The following is a 16301-nucleotide window of genomic DNA, read 5'->3' as shown; positions in this document are numbered from 1 at the left end:
ACTGTTTACTTTTGTGTGGACTAGCTGTTTGATTATGTTTCATTTGGGTGAAAATACAGTATTAACAGTGCACCTTAAAAGCATTGATGCTTAAAGCTGTCTGGTCTGTAAAAACAGGAAGCGGAGGGAGGGACGGGGGAGGCGTCTTTATAAGAAGCATTGATATGTGACGAGCCGGGAGTGAAATTTGTCTTGCTGCTGCCGTTCTGATGTGTCATCATGCTGATGCCACAGGACACCTTGTGAGAAGCTCAGATGCCAGCAGCAATGTCATAACACAATGTGAAAAATAATACGAGAGCCAATTAGAGTGTAATTATTGTTGTTTCTTATCAGCTGGGACAAATAAAATATTAAAATATAATAACCAGTTCAATTAAACTCAATAAGGAAATTAGTTTTTAATACACAGGCTAAAAACAGAGTAACAATGGTTAAACCTTAACAATCTTTAGTAAACATTGTTAATGGAATAACAATTTTATCTTTTTCTTTTTCTTCTATCAGATGTCTCTTATTGGAGTCACCACAGCAGTTCATTTGCTTCTGTCATACCATCCCCACCATATTAATATATATATGTTTTTAATATATTCACTGTCCATTCTCTGACCATGTACAACAATTCAACCGCGCCTCTTTGACTTCCAACTTTCCAATTTAAATTACAATTTATTAAAGTTTAATTAGCTGAAGCTGAAGCTGAGCAGAGTAAAGGTGTTACACACTGACTTTATTAAACCTATCCTACTGACAGTAACTTATTTTTCTTAGCTTAAGTTAAATAAACAAAACAACCCCAACAGGGTGTACCCCGCCTCTCACCCTATGTAGCTGGAATAGCCTCCATCCCCCCTGGATAAGGAAAAGCAGAAGAGAATGGATGAATAGGTGGAAAACATCAGTAGAACATAATAAATATTAATACAGTTGAATGAAAAATGAACAAACCAACACTGCCTGGCAATAAAAAAATTGAGTGCGACCAGTTTGCGGCGGTGATCGAGGTGCATTCCACACGTTAACGCACTCTTCAGCATCTTCACCCTGATCCACTGGGAGAAGCTGAGCTCCTTGACTTCAGTCACTTACTCTGCAGACTGCTGCCCTGCAGTATTATGACTCAGATGATGCGTTTCTTATGCTTTCTAGACACGCCACCACTCATCAGTTTCACTTGTACTCATATCTGTTTCAGATTAGGCTAGCTTTTTGTGTTGTCCAGCTTGAAAGTGAGGTGTTCGTCGCATATACTTCATCAGTCTTTTGATTATCAGTATAATGGTGACATTAGACCTCTCGGCACATGGCTTTTTAGTGGCTACACTATGCACCATCTGTGTCACTTCTTTATTTGTCTTTGTTTATTTCAGCAAAACCAGATCTGACTTATGTGGGTATCTTACCTCCTCTTGACTGTAGATTTTACTGTAAGCACATCATCAGATTATTGCTGTGCTTTTGTGACCACACAGATCTCTGTGTGAGTTTCTCAGTGTGACCCCTGGAGAATCCAAACAAGTGTAGCAATGTTTCTGATCATGTCAGCCTTTAATTGACCTTACCACCACTGTAAATGGATGTAATTTAGAAAATAGACTTCTTTTTTCCTCCTCTGTGTAATCATACCGATCCTTTCACAGAAATCCATCAGCGTCTTCCCATCAAATGCCATTCTGCTCTGTGACCTACTCTCCACAGCTGATCCGTTGTTATAGTGGTGATAAGGCAGCAGTGAGATGGGAAATCATTTCATTATGCCTCTCCTGTGTTCCTTTGATATTTCCCTCACTGCCCACTCACTAATTCATAAAGATGAAATTAGAGTTGGCTTATTCTTCTCTGGAGCCTGCTCCTTGTCTAGTCTCCTGTCTTGGATCATCAATTTGTGTCAGTCTCTATTCTGCTCTCTGCAAGTGACTCGGTCGCCTTTTGAGATATCCCTGCTTGGCACAGTGTCTCTCCTCATCCTCTCTCTGTGTCTCCATCTGGTCCTTCTCCACCTGACTCATTCTTATTTTATTTTGTTTCCCCCCCACATCTTTATTCTGCCCTTCCGCTTTATCTTTGCCCTTCTCTGTCTTTACTCCTGAAAACCTGCTCTGGCTGTTCCACCTGGAGCTCACAAAGAATCCATATTAATTCCATTTGTTTTCACTCCATGTTCCTTTTCCTGTTTGTTTATATCTGTCAAAGCAGCTGAGCTTCAAATCCAGTCCGTGCCCATCATCTCCCCTCTCCTAAACTGTCTTAGACTCTGTCTTCTTCCCTGTTCTTTAGCCACAAAGGATTTTCTGATCCCATTTTAGAAAGACTGCTGACAAAAACTGGGAACAGTTTGTTGTTTTTCTTTTCTGCTTTTAAGTCATATGTCACTGCCCAAAATATATAACACACAACATATACATATATACTGTCTGACTAATATATTTAAAGCTGCAAAGGTTTTCATTTTCAGCCTTCAGTCACCACTGTTCTGAAATCTTAGTGGATTAACTCATCTTTGAGAAAGACAGATTTGGGGTATGTCTCAAAAGTACCCTCAATAACACAACTCTGCAATCTGCTGAAACTCTGCAGCTTTTCTGGTAATTTTGATAAGTGGAAGCATTTTTTTCCCTTTTACACAGACCATGGTGTGTTCATGACAAGGGAGAGTTGTGCTTTCTTCCTTTTCCAGATTTATGCTTTAATGGCCTCTTTAGGGTGTTGTAAAAAGGAAATAAACCCTGAATACTGCGATGATATTTAAGATCTGCATTTAAGATCTGGCTGTCTCAGCTTTGTCTCTATATATATTCACTCAGCACCATGTTATGTTTAGTTGGCTTTGTCCTGGTTATTTTAGGGTTCGCCTGCACAACCCCGCTCACACCTAACATTTGATCACCCATCCAGCTGCTACACACTAAACTGTTTTTTTCTTTATTTGCTGAATAAAATGGTACATTTTTGATCAGTCTGTGTCTCTCCCATTATTTGTCATGGCTCTTGAGTCCGACCATGACGAATGTTGCATGAAGAATGTTTCATGTGCAGACACACACGCAGTACATCTGTTCCCCACAAATGTGCAAAGATGCCATTTGTCATTGAATCTTTCACTGGGACCCAAATTAGCCACTGTAGCAATGAATTCAAGAAACATGGTGTTATGTGTTCTCCTTTTGGCAACACCTGCCTGGTGCCTACAAAAAATGATACATTTTATTTGTAGGTACCATGAATTGCGGCTATTCATCTGCCATTTGATGCCACTCTTATTTTTCTGATCATTCATGGCTTTAAGATTGGCTTCAAGCAACCCACAGCAGAAACCTGGAAATATAAATTTAGTGAGACAATGCTTTTAGCTAGTTAAAGTTTAATAGTTATTGAAATTATGGAAGGCAATATGATAGGCAATCCCAGTCTGATCACATTATCAGTATGGCATTCTGTTTCAAGTGGTCCTTTCTCATGAGAGGTTAGAGATTTTTTCAATACAAAAGATTAAGGATCCTAAAACACGACACAGTGTCAGACAGGTAGAGCAAAACAGAACAAAGGACACTCTTTAATCTGGCATAGTAATAGTTCAACAATTTCAAAAGCATATATTCCAAAGACTGAGATGTCATAAGAAACAAATGCAAGAAACGAAAGCAAAAAACTGTCAAAAACCAAAGGGGCTAAAGACAAGAATCAGACTGACATGAAACAAATGCATAACAAACTAATTAACTGATTAAATGAATATTAACCAGGGCATGTAAAGCAATCATAACATAGGGAAAAAATAGAGGCAGGAAATAAAAAGCAAAAGATTCACAAGGAAAGTAATCTGAGTTTAACTGAGACGTGAGAAGCACACAAAGACAAACAGATGGCATGAAGGACCCACAGGAGACACAGGGGCAAGTTAACCACTAAGAACCACGACAAGTGATAAAGTGAAATTAAAGCTACTACAAAAATAAAGCCATGACACTATCATCTTTTGTTCTTGAAATGCATAAACAATACATATTTACCACATACTAAATTAATAAAACTTTGCTCCCGTTCATTCTTGCCTCTTTTGGATGCCTTTGTTCTTTGTAGAATAGATTTCACAAATTTAACAAGGTGCTGGCAAAATTTCTCAGATTTTGATTCGTATTGACATGATAGTATCGCACAGTTGCTGCAGGTTTTTTGGCTGCACATCATTGATGCGAGTCTTCTGTTTCACCACATCCCAAAGTTGCTCTATTGGATCACAGTTTGGTGATTGTGGAGACCATTTGGATACAATTAACGAAGCAGCGTGTTCAAGAAACCAGTTCGAATTAACACGAGCTTGGTGACATCGCAAGTTATCCTTCTAGAAGCAGACATCAAAAGATGAATACTCTGTGGTCTGTGAGGCTGTGGCATTTAGGAGGTACTAAAAGAGCCCGAAGTGTGCCAAGAAAATATCCCCCACACCACAACACTGCCACCAGCAGCCTGGACAGGATGAATTCATGCTTTCATGTTGTTTACATCAAATTGTGACCCTACCCTCTGAATGTCAGAGCAGAAATCATGGTTCATAAGACCATGCAACGTTTTTCAGTCTTTTGTTGTCAAATTTTGGTGAGTTCTTGCAATTCCTGTTCTTAGTTCTTAGCCTTTATTTCTACAATCACAGTGTTCTGCATTCAGAGACTCTCTTCTGCAAACCTTTGTTCTAACAAGGCCTTATTTGACTCAATGTTGCCTTCCTATCAACTTAAAGCAGCTTGGCTTTTCTCCTCTGACCTCTGACTTAACAAGGCATTTTTTCTCAGAGAACTGGTGCTCGCTAGATATTTTTCTTATTTTGGACCAATCTGGCATAAACAACATGCCACCTTCAAAGTCACTTAAATCACCTCTGATGCTCAGCTTGAACATCAGCAAGTCGTCTCTATGCCCACAAGCTGCCATGTGACTGGCTGATTAGATAGTTGAGCAGATAATTCAACTGCTCAACTGCTAATGAGCAGTCGAATTAATAAAATGACCAGTGAGTGTAGAGCTGCTGATGTCGCTGTTCTTGGAGATTTTTTTGTTGTTTGATTTTTTGCATACTGTGTGTGCATGTGTGATGACATGATTTAGAAGTGCACAACCAAAAATGAACACGCTGCGGCTTACCTCAAACATTTGCGTCATGATGTCAGCTGCAACTGCCAGACAGGATGAGTGTACATCACAAAGACATCGTCCTCACACAGAGGGTGGCTCACCCTCGGCTCACAATTTCTCCCGCCACACACATCCCCCACCTGTGCACCTCTGTCCCCTGGGTCAATAAGCAGAGGTCAATTATATCTGACATCATTTTGCAATCAACCAGCAGAATGCAGATGGAAGCCAATTCTGTGTAAGAAAGCTGCAAATTTTACCCCTGCAAGTGCGACTGCTTTAACACTTACAACAACCTTTAGACAACGTAATTAGACTACAAGAAGAATCTGTGCATCAAAATCTGATGTGAAATGTAACAGAGCAATTACAGCCGGGACTGACTAACACGCACCATCTCCATCTTGACCACGTCTATTGCAGGGCAGACCTTTATTTTCTGCACAACTGCTTCCTGCCTCATAGCATTATTACAGGGACGATGTGGAGAACAGGAGATTTATATGGACATTTAGGGGTCGCAGTTTAGAGCCGAGTGTCAGCAGAGTAAATGTTATGTTTAATGCTTTAGATCATACAACGCCCCCAAGAGGACTGTAGTGCATACTACAGCTGCAGTTTAAATCTTTTAACTGTTAGCAAGTAGTAAAGCCAGTGCTTCTCTGTACAATAGAGTTGTCACTGTACAGATAACATTCATCTTATCTGTGAAATGACACTTATTTTTTTTTTTTTGGGGGGGGGGGGTAAACTTTGGGTAAACTCACTGATAGAATTTAAATAGACTGCATGCTTCCTGTTGTGTACTTTACCCTCGAAGGTCAGGCACTGAGACCACCTGTGGTCTGAACATGTAGATTTCTTTATTAGTCCACAGATATCAACATCATGACACCTCCTGCAGTGCAAACCTGCTGCTGATGATGTGTGGTTATATGGGCGTAAAGAGAGTATCACTTCATGTTGAAGGGTTTTTTTTAGTTTATTAATACAACATTGCACAAAGAAAACTTCAGATGGTGTGAAAGGTCCTTTTCTTATCGATTATCTTGATGGAGGCTTTTCCATTCTCTGCCCTTCAACATTAACACAGCATAACAAATTCTGCATGAATTAAAAAAGAGATGAAATAATCATAATTTTCCTTTCCCTTTCAACCCAGTAAGTAGTTCACCTGATCAACAACATCTGAGGCTCTGCAGTACACAGCCATGTTAGCATTCAATCTCAAGCTGGCATTCAGCCACAAGAGCCATTATAGAAATATGCAAACAAAGTTAAGGTCCAGTACAATGAGTGCAGCTAATACATTACCAAAGGTTGAAAATAAAAGCATTACATCCTTGGACTGCTTCCAAATATTAAATTCCATTTCGCTTTTCAAGTTTTTTATGACCCAATGTTGTAAAAAAGCATCTCTACTGCACAAAACACTGGCTTCAAAACACAGCAAGGATAAGACCCTGATTTTATAGATGCACTCTATTTATTCAGTCATTATTTTTAAATAAACAAAGAAAGAATGAAAAAAGAGGCTATGCAAACCACACAGTAGTGCTCACAATGGTGAAAGCAGGCATTTTAGTTTAGCAGATTATTTTGGATTTTGCACGTCAGCACTAAGTGTGGCTGAGTATGATGGGAATGCTGCGGGAAACAAAAGCTTAAAGATGTGATCTGCTCGATGAAAGGTTATTACAATATATCTTGAAGGGGGTCATAAATGTGCAAAGTAACTAAATTCAGGACAATCCACCCAATGATTTTTTATATATTTAAGTGTGCACGAACCAACCAACAAACCTGGATTGTCAGAACTTGCAACTGTACCTACTTTTCTGACCAAGGACAGCCAGGTGTACCTATAAAGAGTGTTATAGCACTCTAAAGTTCATCAATCTAAAATCTGTCTGCATTTAAATAATTCAGCTCCTGGCATTAAGTTTATGGTCTCCATCTGTTTCTTTTCCTTTGCTTGATTTTACAAACCCTGATGACCTCACGGGTATTTCTCCATGGGTCAGCTCTTTTTCAATTAGCAGCTTAGCATCTCCCAGCATGATCATTAACACCCAGCGGCATGTCCACCAACCTGAAATAAAACACATTCAAATGTGTTCTCAGCACAAGGTTAAACATGGAGGGCGTTTTAGTTCTCATTTGAACATATTTTAACTTGCAATTGCACTTGTTTGCACCCTTGCAGTGGGAGAAGCAGTGAGATGATGTCACCTGATATCTGCCACCCTGAGCCACCAGATGCTGCTGTAGTGCAGGAACAGCCGATAGAGATGTGTCTGGAACAGACAAGCTGTAAAAAACCAAACCAAAGCTCTCACTTCTTGATTGAAACAGGATTTTGTAGATGGAAAGTTTAAAATCAAGAAAAGGTCTGTAGATCTGACACTGGGAACCATCAAATTCAAGACAGGTGATTACGTCACAGCTCTTGGCTGAAGGACGAAAAACCAGGGAGGATAAGCCTTTAACCGCTTTGCCTAAAGATGAGAAACGCTGGGTGTGTTTGGCTTTTGCTCCGAGCTCACCAGCGTGTGGAATTTCTTGTGTTTGTGTATATCTGACATTTACAGGTTTGCTGGATAATGTTCCCACGCAGATTTCTGTCATCTGCTTTACCATGAACTTTGCTTTGGGTTCATGTAGAAGAGGAAGGGAAGAAAAAAACCCTCATTTTGTTCTGTTTTCTCGTGTGTGCTACTTGTTTAGTTCAAAGAAAATAACCCAAAGTCAAATAAAAAAATACATTTATGACGGTGGAAGTACAGCTGACTGCTACTGAAAGTGTGTGCAGATACAGTTTATGTGCAGAAAAGAGGAAACGTTCAACTACAACCAAACCTTTCAAGTTCTATCAGACTTCTGTCTGACACAAACCTTCACTTATATTAAAACTTCCCAGCATTTTTTAACACCTACACTCATGATGAGAGGGTTTAATTGGTGACTTCAGACAGTGACAGCCTCAAACAGTCATTTCATGAGAACTCTGCAGGTCCTGACTTGCTTCTATGGACAGTGGCTGACAAGGCTGAGATGCCTCAGAGGGAGTGTCTCCCTCTTATAAACTGTGTGTTGTATCTGTTGAAAGTGTGTGCAAAGCCAAGAGCAAGTTTCAGCTATAAGAAAAGACACTGTGACTGAAATAAAACCCTGACAGAGAGGAGGGGGGATTTACATTTGACATCTGCTTGCTGTCTCTTTCAGTTTCGGCCAGATTTGAAAGACCACAGTGAGCAGCAGTTTGATTTAAGGCACTAAAAACTCTCGCACATGCGCTCCCCTGCTCTCTAATTACTGGAACTGCCTTTCCCGTGCTCCCTCAAGCTCCACTCGAGGATTTGATCATCCCTGCCTCCCTTCTGTCCTCCTAATCCCGTCTTGTTCTTCAGTGGTAAAGGGTGAAATTCAGAGAATTCTTTTCAGTGACCACACCAAACTCTGAAGTCACATGTCTTGTTTTTCCCTTCCTGCCCGTCTCCTAAATAAGGAATTACAATTTGAGGGGGGAAAAGGAGAAAGAGCGTAGGGGCGGGTCATAAGAGTGAAATAAGAGGACCTGAAAGGCGTAGCTCTCTCTTGCTCCCTCTTTCTACTGAAGTGTAACACTTCAGGGGTGTTTGCTGCGCTTAATCTTGCCACTTCTGTACTGTGCACTCTGCACTGTGTTGTAGAGGAAGAAGAAGAGCAGACACACAGCAGCGCCAGACCAACCCCACCTGCATTCACCAGAAAGCTACTACACAAAGTAAGTAAAGGCTCCTCTTCTTTTCCTCTCAGATTTTGCTTTTTTTATTCTCATCAGCAGCCAAACCATTTCTCTGCTGCTTTATGGATCTTGTGGCTGATTCTGGTGCAGAAAATATGAAAAATATGATACTGCCTCTCATGCTCTCCACCCTTGCTCTCTGTCTCCTTCCCCCTTGCTTGTGTTTGGTCATACACAGGCCGAGGCAATACACTGAGTTAATATTTAGCCATTCCTGTGTGGATTCTGGGTGAGCCTGTGCATTCTTCTGTTATAAAATCCCATTTTGTTTTGTCTGGCTTCTCCTCTGAACACGCACCTCGTGCTCACGGCATGTGAGACCTAACAATTCCAGGAAATGTTAACAGGTTCAGCCTCTGACAAACCTCTCATCGCTACTGCCTAATAGTATATAATTTTCCTCTTCAGGGTATGTTTTGAACACCAGGTTGTTGGTTCAGAAAGTGGCAACTGGCAGCTTGCTGCTGCCACATTTTTTGTTAGATTTATGGGCCTTGATAAAGTTTTATAGTTTGAGAAACTGTGACGTTAGGTGGTGACTGCTATCTTTTGTCATGAGGTGGAAATACAACAGTGGGGACTGTGCAAGATGAAGGAAGGCAAGAGAATGAAGACTTGGAGAAATAATCTCGGTCTGGATCCACCGTGTTCACATAGTAAGGATTTCAACATGAGCTGATGGTGCAATTTTATGAAAGCTGTGCAAGCCTCTTGTAACAGATGTCTGCAAGTTACTAGAATATGATCGTTTAACAGTTTGGAGGGTGGAGTGAGACAAATGACTGATGATGAGTAACTCGGTCACATATGGAACGACATCTGAGTAACTTAACGGTGTCTTACTCAGATTTCTAACGGTTTCTAGTTTAAACTACACAAAACAGGCATTAAAAAGTCCCACTGTGTCAAACTGAAGCAGAGGATTAATAAAACGATGGTGTACAGTAAGACGTCTGGGAGAATGAAGGCTTAAAATACTAGATTTAGTGGATTCTATGATCATGCAGTTTAAATGATTAATCTGCAGTGTTCTCCTCTCTGATTAGAAACAAACAAACACACACACACACTATAAGACATGCACTAACTAGGTATGATAATGATCAGGACGTGTTCAGTCATTCATCTTACACAAGTTGTAAGTATGATTTGGTCATTTAGAGGTGTTACGCACAATTTCAGCTTAGTGTCACTTTAAGCATCAAATCATTTTGTGATCGTAGCTCACTGTGGGGTGAGATTGTGAGATGGGAGGGAGTAGATGTGACTTTATGATTACAAGATGTTCCCACTTGACCACTCCCAGTTATGTTTTTAAGTGCACAGCTCCATATGAGCTTCTAAGTCACGCTTCCATAAACACCTGTGCACACACTCCTAGTTGCAGTTTTACAATTATGCTTAGGTGGACAATCATCCTTGGAAATGCTGCTGCGAGTTACAGCGACATTGGCCATTTAATGTGTCACTCATACATCAGATTTCACGCTCAACATGGGGTTAATCTGAAAGAACGCGTTCTCTGATTTCGTCATTCCTTGCAAGACGTTCAGGTCCTGATGTTTGCAGCTGCTTGATGTAACGGGCATGTCCGGACACCACACAGATGGAACTCGTCTGATTGAGAAACAGGCTACTTAGGAGTTTGGATGGCTGAGTATTTTCCTCGCTCTTGCCGCTGTTAACAAACAACTTTTGGAATAACTCTGGAGACAGGAAGACACTTATCCTCCGCATGACCACATAACCACTGCAACCTCAGACAATGAACAGAGAACAATGTGTGTGTGTGTCTATAGCAGCTCCAGTGTGGAGTTGTGGACACAATGATAAACTGTCAAACTTTCAACACATATTGCGTAACACTAAGCCTCTGTTTGGCTAAAGGTGTGCCTGTATGTCCTGGAGCAACATCTATCTATATAATTCTAAGTGTATATTAAAGTCTGCAGAATTAAAAACAGATCCTCCAATTTTTTTACGAGTCAGATGTGATTCTGGATCCTGATATTTGCAGAGCACCTGCTTACCTTAGATGTTAAATGTGCAGATATTATCACAGTAAATTAGCACAGTAAATGGAGAAAAAAGGGGAGAACGAGCTATAATCATCCCCATCTGTTATGAGGATTCCTGGAAAATTCAAAAGTTGTTGTGCCGTTGTGCAACTCTGTGATTTGGATCTGTAAAAGCAAATTGTGTATTGCGATAGTATTTCTCTGATTTAGCCGGCTTTTTGTTTTTTTTCTTACAGACCGTTTCCATAGTGAGCAACACTATGTTGTTATGTTTAGATTCCTGTATATACACAGCTACCTTAGTCAGGAAGGAAATGACAGCTGAATGTGCAAACAGGATGGAGGGAGTAGGGTGGTTTGGCTGAGGCCAACAGGAAGTTCTTTGTGCATTAATATGTCAGATAAACCAACCATAATTACTTTCAGAGTGCAACAAAGTTGGAATTCCTCAAGTCATTAAACACTTTAATTTCCATTGTCAGAAATGTATTTGCTAAATAGCTGCACTGCTGCGGCCTGGATAATGGGAAACTCAGATTATTGTGTGCATTGCATGGTTAGTACCCTGCTCACGCTCTTGTCCTCAGGTCGTCATCGGCTTCTTTTCTAATCCATCTAACCCTGACAGTATGGCAAATATTCTTATTTGTTTCATACATAGCAGAGATTTGAGACATATGAAGAGCGCACTAACTTCAAATGATAAATGAGCCTCTTGAGGTGTGAAAGTGACGACCAACAAAAATATGCTCACTTTTAGAAAGTCTCCTCATTCTAAAAGTTTCAAAGTAACTGCTCCTCATAAATAACAGAACATTCAGTGGAAACACATTCACTGGATTGATTGCATCTGTGGGTGTGAGCGGGGCAGGCATCGGTATGTGAACACTATTAAATCTATCAGATATTAGAATGCTGCCAGGGAGTGGAGTTTGCTGAGCTACCAGCCTATCTAACATTAACTTTCCCTTCCATTAGGATTACAATGGCAAACAGAGGTCCCTCCTATGGTCTGACCCGTGAGGTTCAGAGTAAGATTGATAAGAAATACGATCCGGAACTGGAGGAAAGGCTGGTGGAGTGGATTGTTGCCCAGTGTGGATCTGGAGTCGGTCGGCCCCAGCCCAACAAGACAGGCTTCCAAAACTGGCTCAAGGATGGATGTGTGAGTTCTGGTTTTGCAGAAGTGTAAATGTCCTTATAAAGCATTGTAATTCACTTTGTGTGCAGTGTATTGAGAGGACTCCGTGTGCATCTAGGTGCTGTGTGAGCTCATCAACAGCCTGTATGGAGCCAACAAGCCAATCAAGACCATCAAGAGCTCTGGCATGGCATTCAAGCAGATGGAGCAAATCTCCATGTTCCTCAGAGCAGCTGAAAGTTACGGAGTCACCAAAACTGACATCTTTCAGACTGTAGACCTCTTTGAGGGTAAGATAACCAACCAACCAGAGCTTTTCTTTACTGTAACAATTGAGACTCAAAAGGGAAAATACAGTACAGGTTCTCCTCCTTGTATTTCCGTGGGCTCTGTTGATGTGAGGATGTTGCATGTCTGCAGGCAAAGATCTGGCTGCTGTCCAGAGGACCCTGATGGCTCTGGGAAGTGTGGCTGTCACAAAGGGTGATGGGAATTACAAAGGAGATCCCAGCTGGTTCCATAAGTAAGCTTTTCCTCCTTGTCCTGTAAATACGCTAACCTCTAAAGAAAGATGAAACGCAAAGGAGGTTTGAAGATTGAGCACTGATTGACGTCTGTTTGTGTGTGTGCAGAAAAGCCCAGGAGAACAGGAGAGAGTTCTCGGAGGAACAGCTGAAAGAAGGCCAAAGTGTCATCGGCCTGCAAATGGGCACAAATAAAGGAGCATCTCAAGCTGGCATGACAGGCTACGGACGCCCCAGGCAGATCATCAACAACAACCCCTGAACCGGAGCAGTTCTTAAACCGCCCTCCTTCTGCCCTCTGGAAGGCCAGTGAGCAAGGATGGAGAGACTTTGACTCTTACCTTGGATATGAGGAAAAATGTGACCTGACTGTTTTTCAGATTTTAACTGGACCAAAATAGGGACCAACGAGAACAAGTGCACATGTAGATCTTTAACAGTAGAAATCAAACATTTAACAATGTTTCTTTTGTTTGGCTTCCAGCAAGACTCATTGTAAATAATTTTTTTTTGTTACAGAATCAAAAACAGTTGTTTTGCATGTTTAAACTCATTACCTTAAAATCATTACTGGAGACCACAATGTTAGACATGTTTGATTTCTTACCTTGCACAGACAGGGAGCTTCAGACCATTTCATTACAACAAAGAAAATCTGCTTGCAGGGACTTGAAACCTGCGTGAGAGAAGAAATCCCCAGAAATCCCCCACTTTCAATGTTCAGTTTGCTTTATTCTTTCCTGTAACATCTGCATTATTGCAGTCAATGCCTCTTCTCAAAACTCTAGCAGTGCGTGCATTCAAGGACACCAAAGATGTAAGACTCTGTCATGAAGTCTTTAATTTAATGATAATGTTCATTATTTAGTGTACACTGTCTTTGTTGACTTTATTCTTTCTGTCCTTCTGATGACATAGCTGTCAATTCATGGACGTCAGGATGTCCTTAAATACACCTCCGAGGATTGTTCTGAGTGTTTTCCCCACAACAGCTGCAGTAAGACACAGATGTTTTACTGTGTCTTACTGCAGCTTTTCTGGGTACTTAGTGTTACAGCTTCACAGATTACAACCTTAAGCAGGTACCAAGTTGCAGCTGATTCAATTTGTACTGGAATGAAGTAAAAACTTAACGAAAGGTAAGACATGTACAGTTTGCTGTGGTTTACAGTAATGTTAGTAGGTTATAACAAACGCATCCAGTGATACTGCCAAGTGTAAGTAACTTTAGAAAATAAACTGCCTGGTTTGAAAAAGGTATAAACTACACCTGTGTGTATTTTTACTGTTCCATTACATAATCTATTGTTAGACGCCGTGAGTCAATCAAAATGTTGGACCGTCTCTTTGAAATAAAGTTTGATTTAACTTTTGAAGAAGCCTCTTTTGTAATGAATCTATGGTCTAAGGAAGTGTGTCCTGTTCACACTCAATGATGTCACCGTCACTATCATGACTCTTGATAACTGGTAGCTGGTAAACTGCAACCTATGTGCCTAGCAACAGATAATAAAAACATCAGAGTTTCTGCTGGTAGTCAGGGCGACACGTATGTTTGTGTGCCGTAAAGCCGAGCTGTACTTTAAAGAGAGGTCAGCTGATAAGAAGAACAAGGTGAAGACTAAACTGTCCAAAGGCAAAGGTGAAGAAATAATGTAAGGGAGTAATAAATAATGTTGGACTTTGCCTACTTTGATGGAATAAGAGAAGCCAGGGGGAGACTATCGTTATCGCTGCCAGGGTTTTGTTTATACTGTGTTCTTGCTTTGGTCCAGCTTAAGCTGTTCAGCATGAAATGACTCAGAAACAGCCAGAGATGGAAAAGAGCAGTAGTAGAGAGAAAACAGTAAAAGAAGATGCTTTGATGAAAAAAAGAGGAAAAAGTGCGGCTTTAAAAAAAATATATATATATATATATATATCCAGATGGAGTCTGGAGATTAAGGTGGCTTGGGTCAGAAGGAGTACAGGTCATGACAGAGGAGGATTTCAGATAGTAGAGAGCATTTCCAAAAAAGGACGAATCATTGCAGGAGGAGGGTTAAAAAGAGACTTCCTTTTCCTCTTCCTTCTTAGCAGGAAACTGCGTAGGTGCTGACACAAAGGGGGTAAATTAGTATAATGTAAATGGAGGTGGAACCAGTGTGGAGCAAAGAAAACAACACTGTAGGTTATTCATCAAAGCGCAACATGTACTTATGTTTTTATAGTGACTTATTTTCACAATAAAAGCATTAGTCTGAGAAAATTGATGACTTTGACATTAGCAAGCAACTTAATACTACTAATAGAGCCCACTGCGCTGTCGATGAAGCTGTGGCCCATTAGCGTCAGTGTGACAGCAACTGCTATCTCTGCCAAAGCCCAGACTGTTATAAGAGTCAAGATGTGTTTATGATTTCATAACTAATATTTATTTCAACAGTAGCAGACACGCGTGGAGTGTTAGTGCCAAATCAGCACCAAAGAACTCTTGAGTCTCATGACATGAGCCCAAGTTTATTTGCAGCATCCACTGATATAACAAGCAAGTTTGGGAGGTTTTCTTTTTTGGTCATTGCAACACATGACAGATATTCTACTGTATATATTTCTGTTTGAAGGGGCAAAAACTTTACCAAACTTAATGTGTGTGTGGAGCTCCTTTGTTGACTGAATATCTACACTCCCCGGCATCTTTTCCAGGTACACCTGTTCAGATGCTTATTTACTTAACTATCTCTCATTAGCCAATCAGATAGAAAAAGTGGAAAAAGTTGCTGGTCTGATGAGTCTTCATTTCTGCTGAGACATTTCAGTGGTAGGGTGAGAACCTTGTTGAATCTGTGCCATGAAGAATTGAGGCAGTTCAGAAGGTAAAAGGGGGTTTCAACACAGTACTGGCAAGGTTTACCTAAAAAAGTGCCAGGCACATGTATGTATACACTTTTACTCCTTGATTTGCTACCTTATCTTCTCTTTTACATAACTAATGATTAGTTAATGATTTATTTTTCCAACTGTTTTAGAAAGTTGTGGTAAACACAGTGCCTTGAGGTTTCACAGATTTAAACTGTGTGAATAACGTGTGCAGAAACTCTGTGGTGGTGGGACCAGAACAAGTTATTTAAACTGGGTGTAACTTGATTTGTGTAACTAAACCCGAAACAGGAAAAACACACTTTCCCTTTTTTTATGCATAACAATCCCTGAGTGAGGAGCATCACTCCACAACAGTGGAGCTAAACACAGTGGTTGAACTGTTTTACTTCCAGGGAGGTGCTTGTGTAACTATTTACATAGATTTAAATAGCAGTTTGAGGCAAAACATTGTTCCTGACCCGCAGTGCTGAAAGGCAGCTGAAATTAGTGAACCTGAAAAACCCATCTGTTACATTTGAATTATTCCACAAACAAACAAAAACACACGTCACTCAGCTCTTCCTCTTTTTTTTCTCATAGTCGCAGTCTTTTTTCTTTTTTTTTCTTCGGCTAATTTGAAAGAGAGTAGTGATGCGCAGCATTTTTTGATAGAAGGCCTTTCATTCCCATCAAGGTTTTGATGAAAGTGTGACTGGGCTCACCGCAGTGGAAGGTACTTTGCTGCCATGGAGGGGCATAACAGGGCGGATTATGATCGCCTTGAGATTAGAGAAGCTACTTTTTTGACTGGAGAGATGCCAGTTTGAATCTTTGGACCAGCTGGGAAAATGTGACAG

At 40.6% G+C, this 16301-nt stretch overlaps 1 protein-coding gene across 1 annotated transcript in view; it reads left to right on the top strand.

Annotated features, from left to right (window-relative positions):
* LOC134635339 (gap junction delta-2 protein-like) overlaps positions 1 to 13968 on the top strand; it is a 34483-nt gene extending 20515 nt beyond the window's left edge. Inside the window, exons 5-8 of the mRNA XM_063484732.1 lie at positions 11917 to 12103; positions 12198 to 12369; positions 12500 to 12602; positions 12712 to 13968. Coding sequence (XP_063340802.1) covers positions 11917 to 12103; positions 12198 to 12369; positions 12500 to 12602; positions 12712 to 12865 — 616 coding nt within the window. The 3' untranslated portion in view covers positions 12866 to 13968. The remainder of the gene's footprint in view (positions 1 to 11916; positions 12104 to 12197; positions 12370 to 12499; positions 12603 to 12711) is intronic.
* Positions 13969 to 16301: the final 2333 nt, after the last annotated feature.

This window comes from Pelmatolapia mariae, linkage group LG10_11 (assembly GCF_036321145.2).
Source record: "Pelmatolapia mariae isolate MD_Pm_ZW linkage group LG10_11, Pm_UMD_F_2, whole genome shotgun sequence".
Lineage (NCBI taxonomy): Eukaryota > Metazoa > Chordata > Actinopteri > Cichliformes > Cichlidae > Pelmatolapia > Pelmatolapia mariae.
Note: the sequence above shows the minus strand (reverse complement) of the source record. Positions and strands in the feature narration are given on the sequence as shown.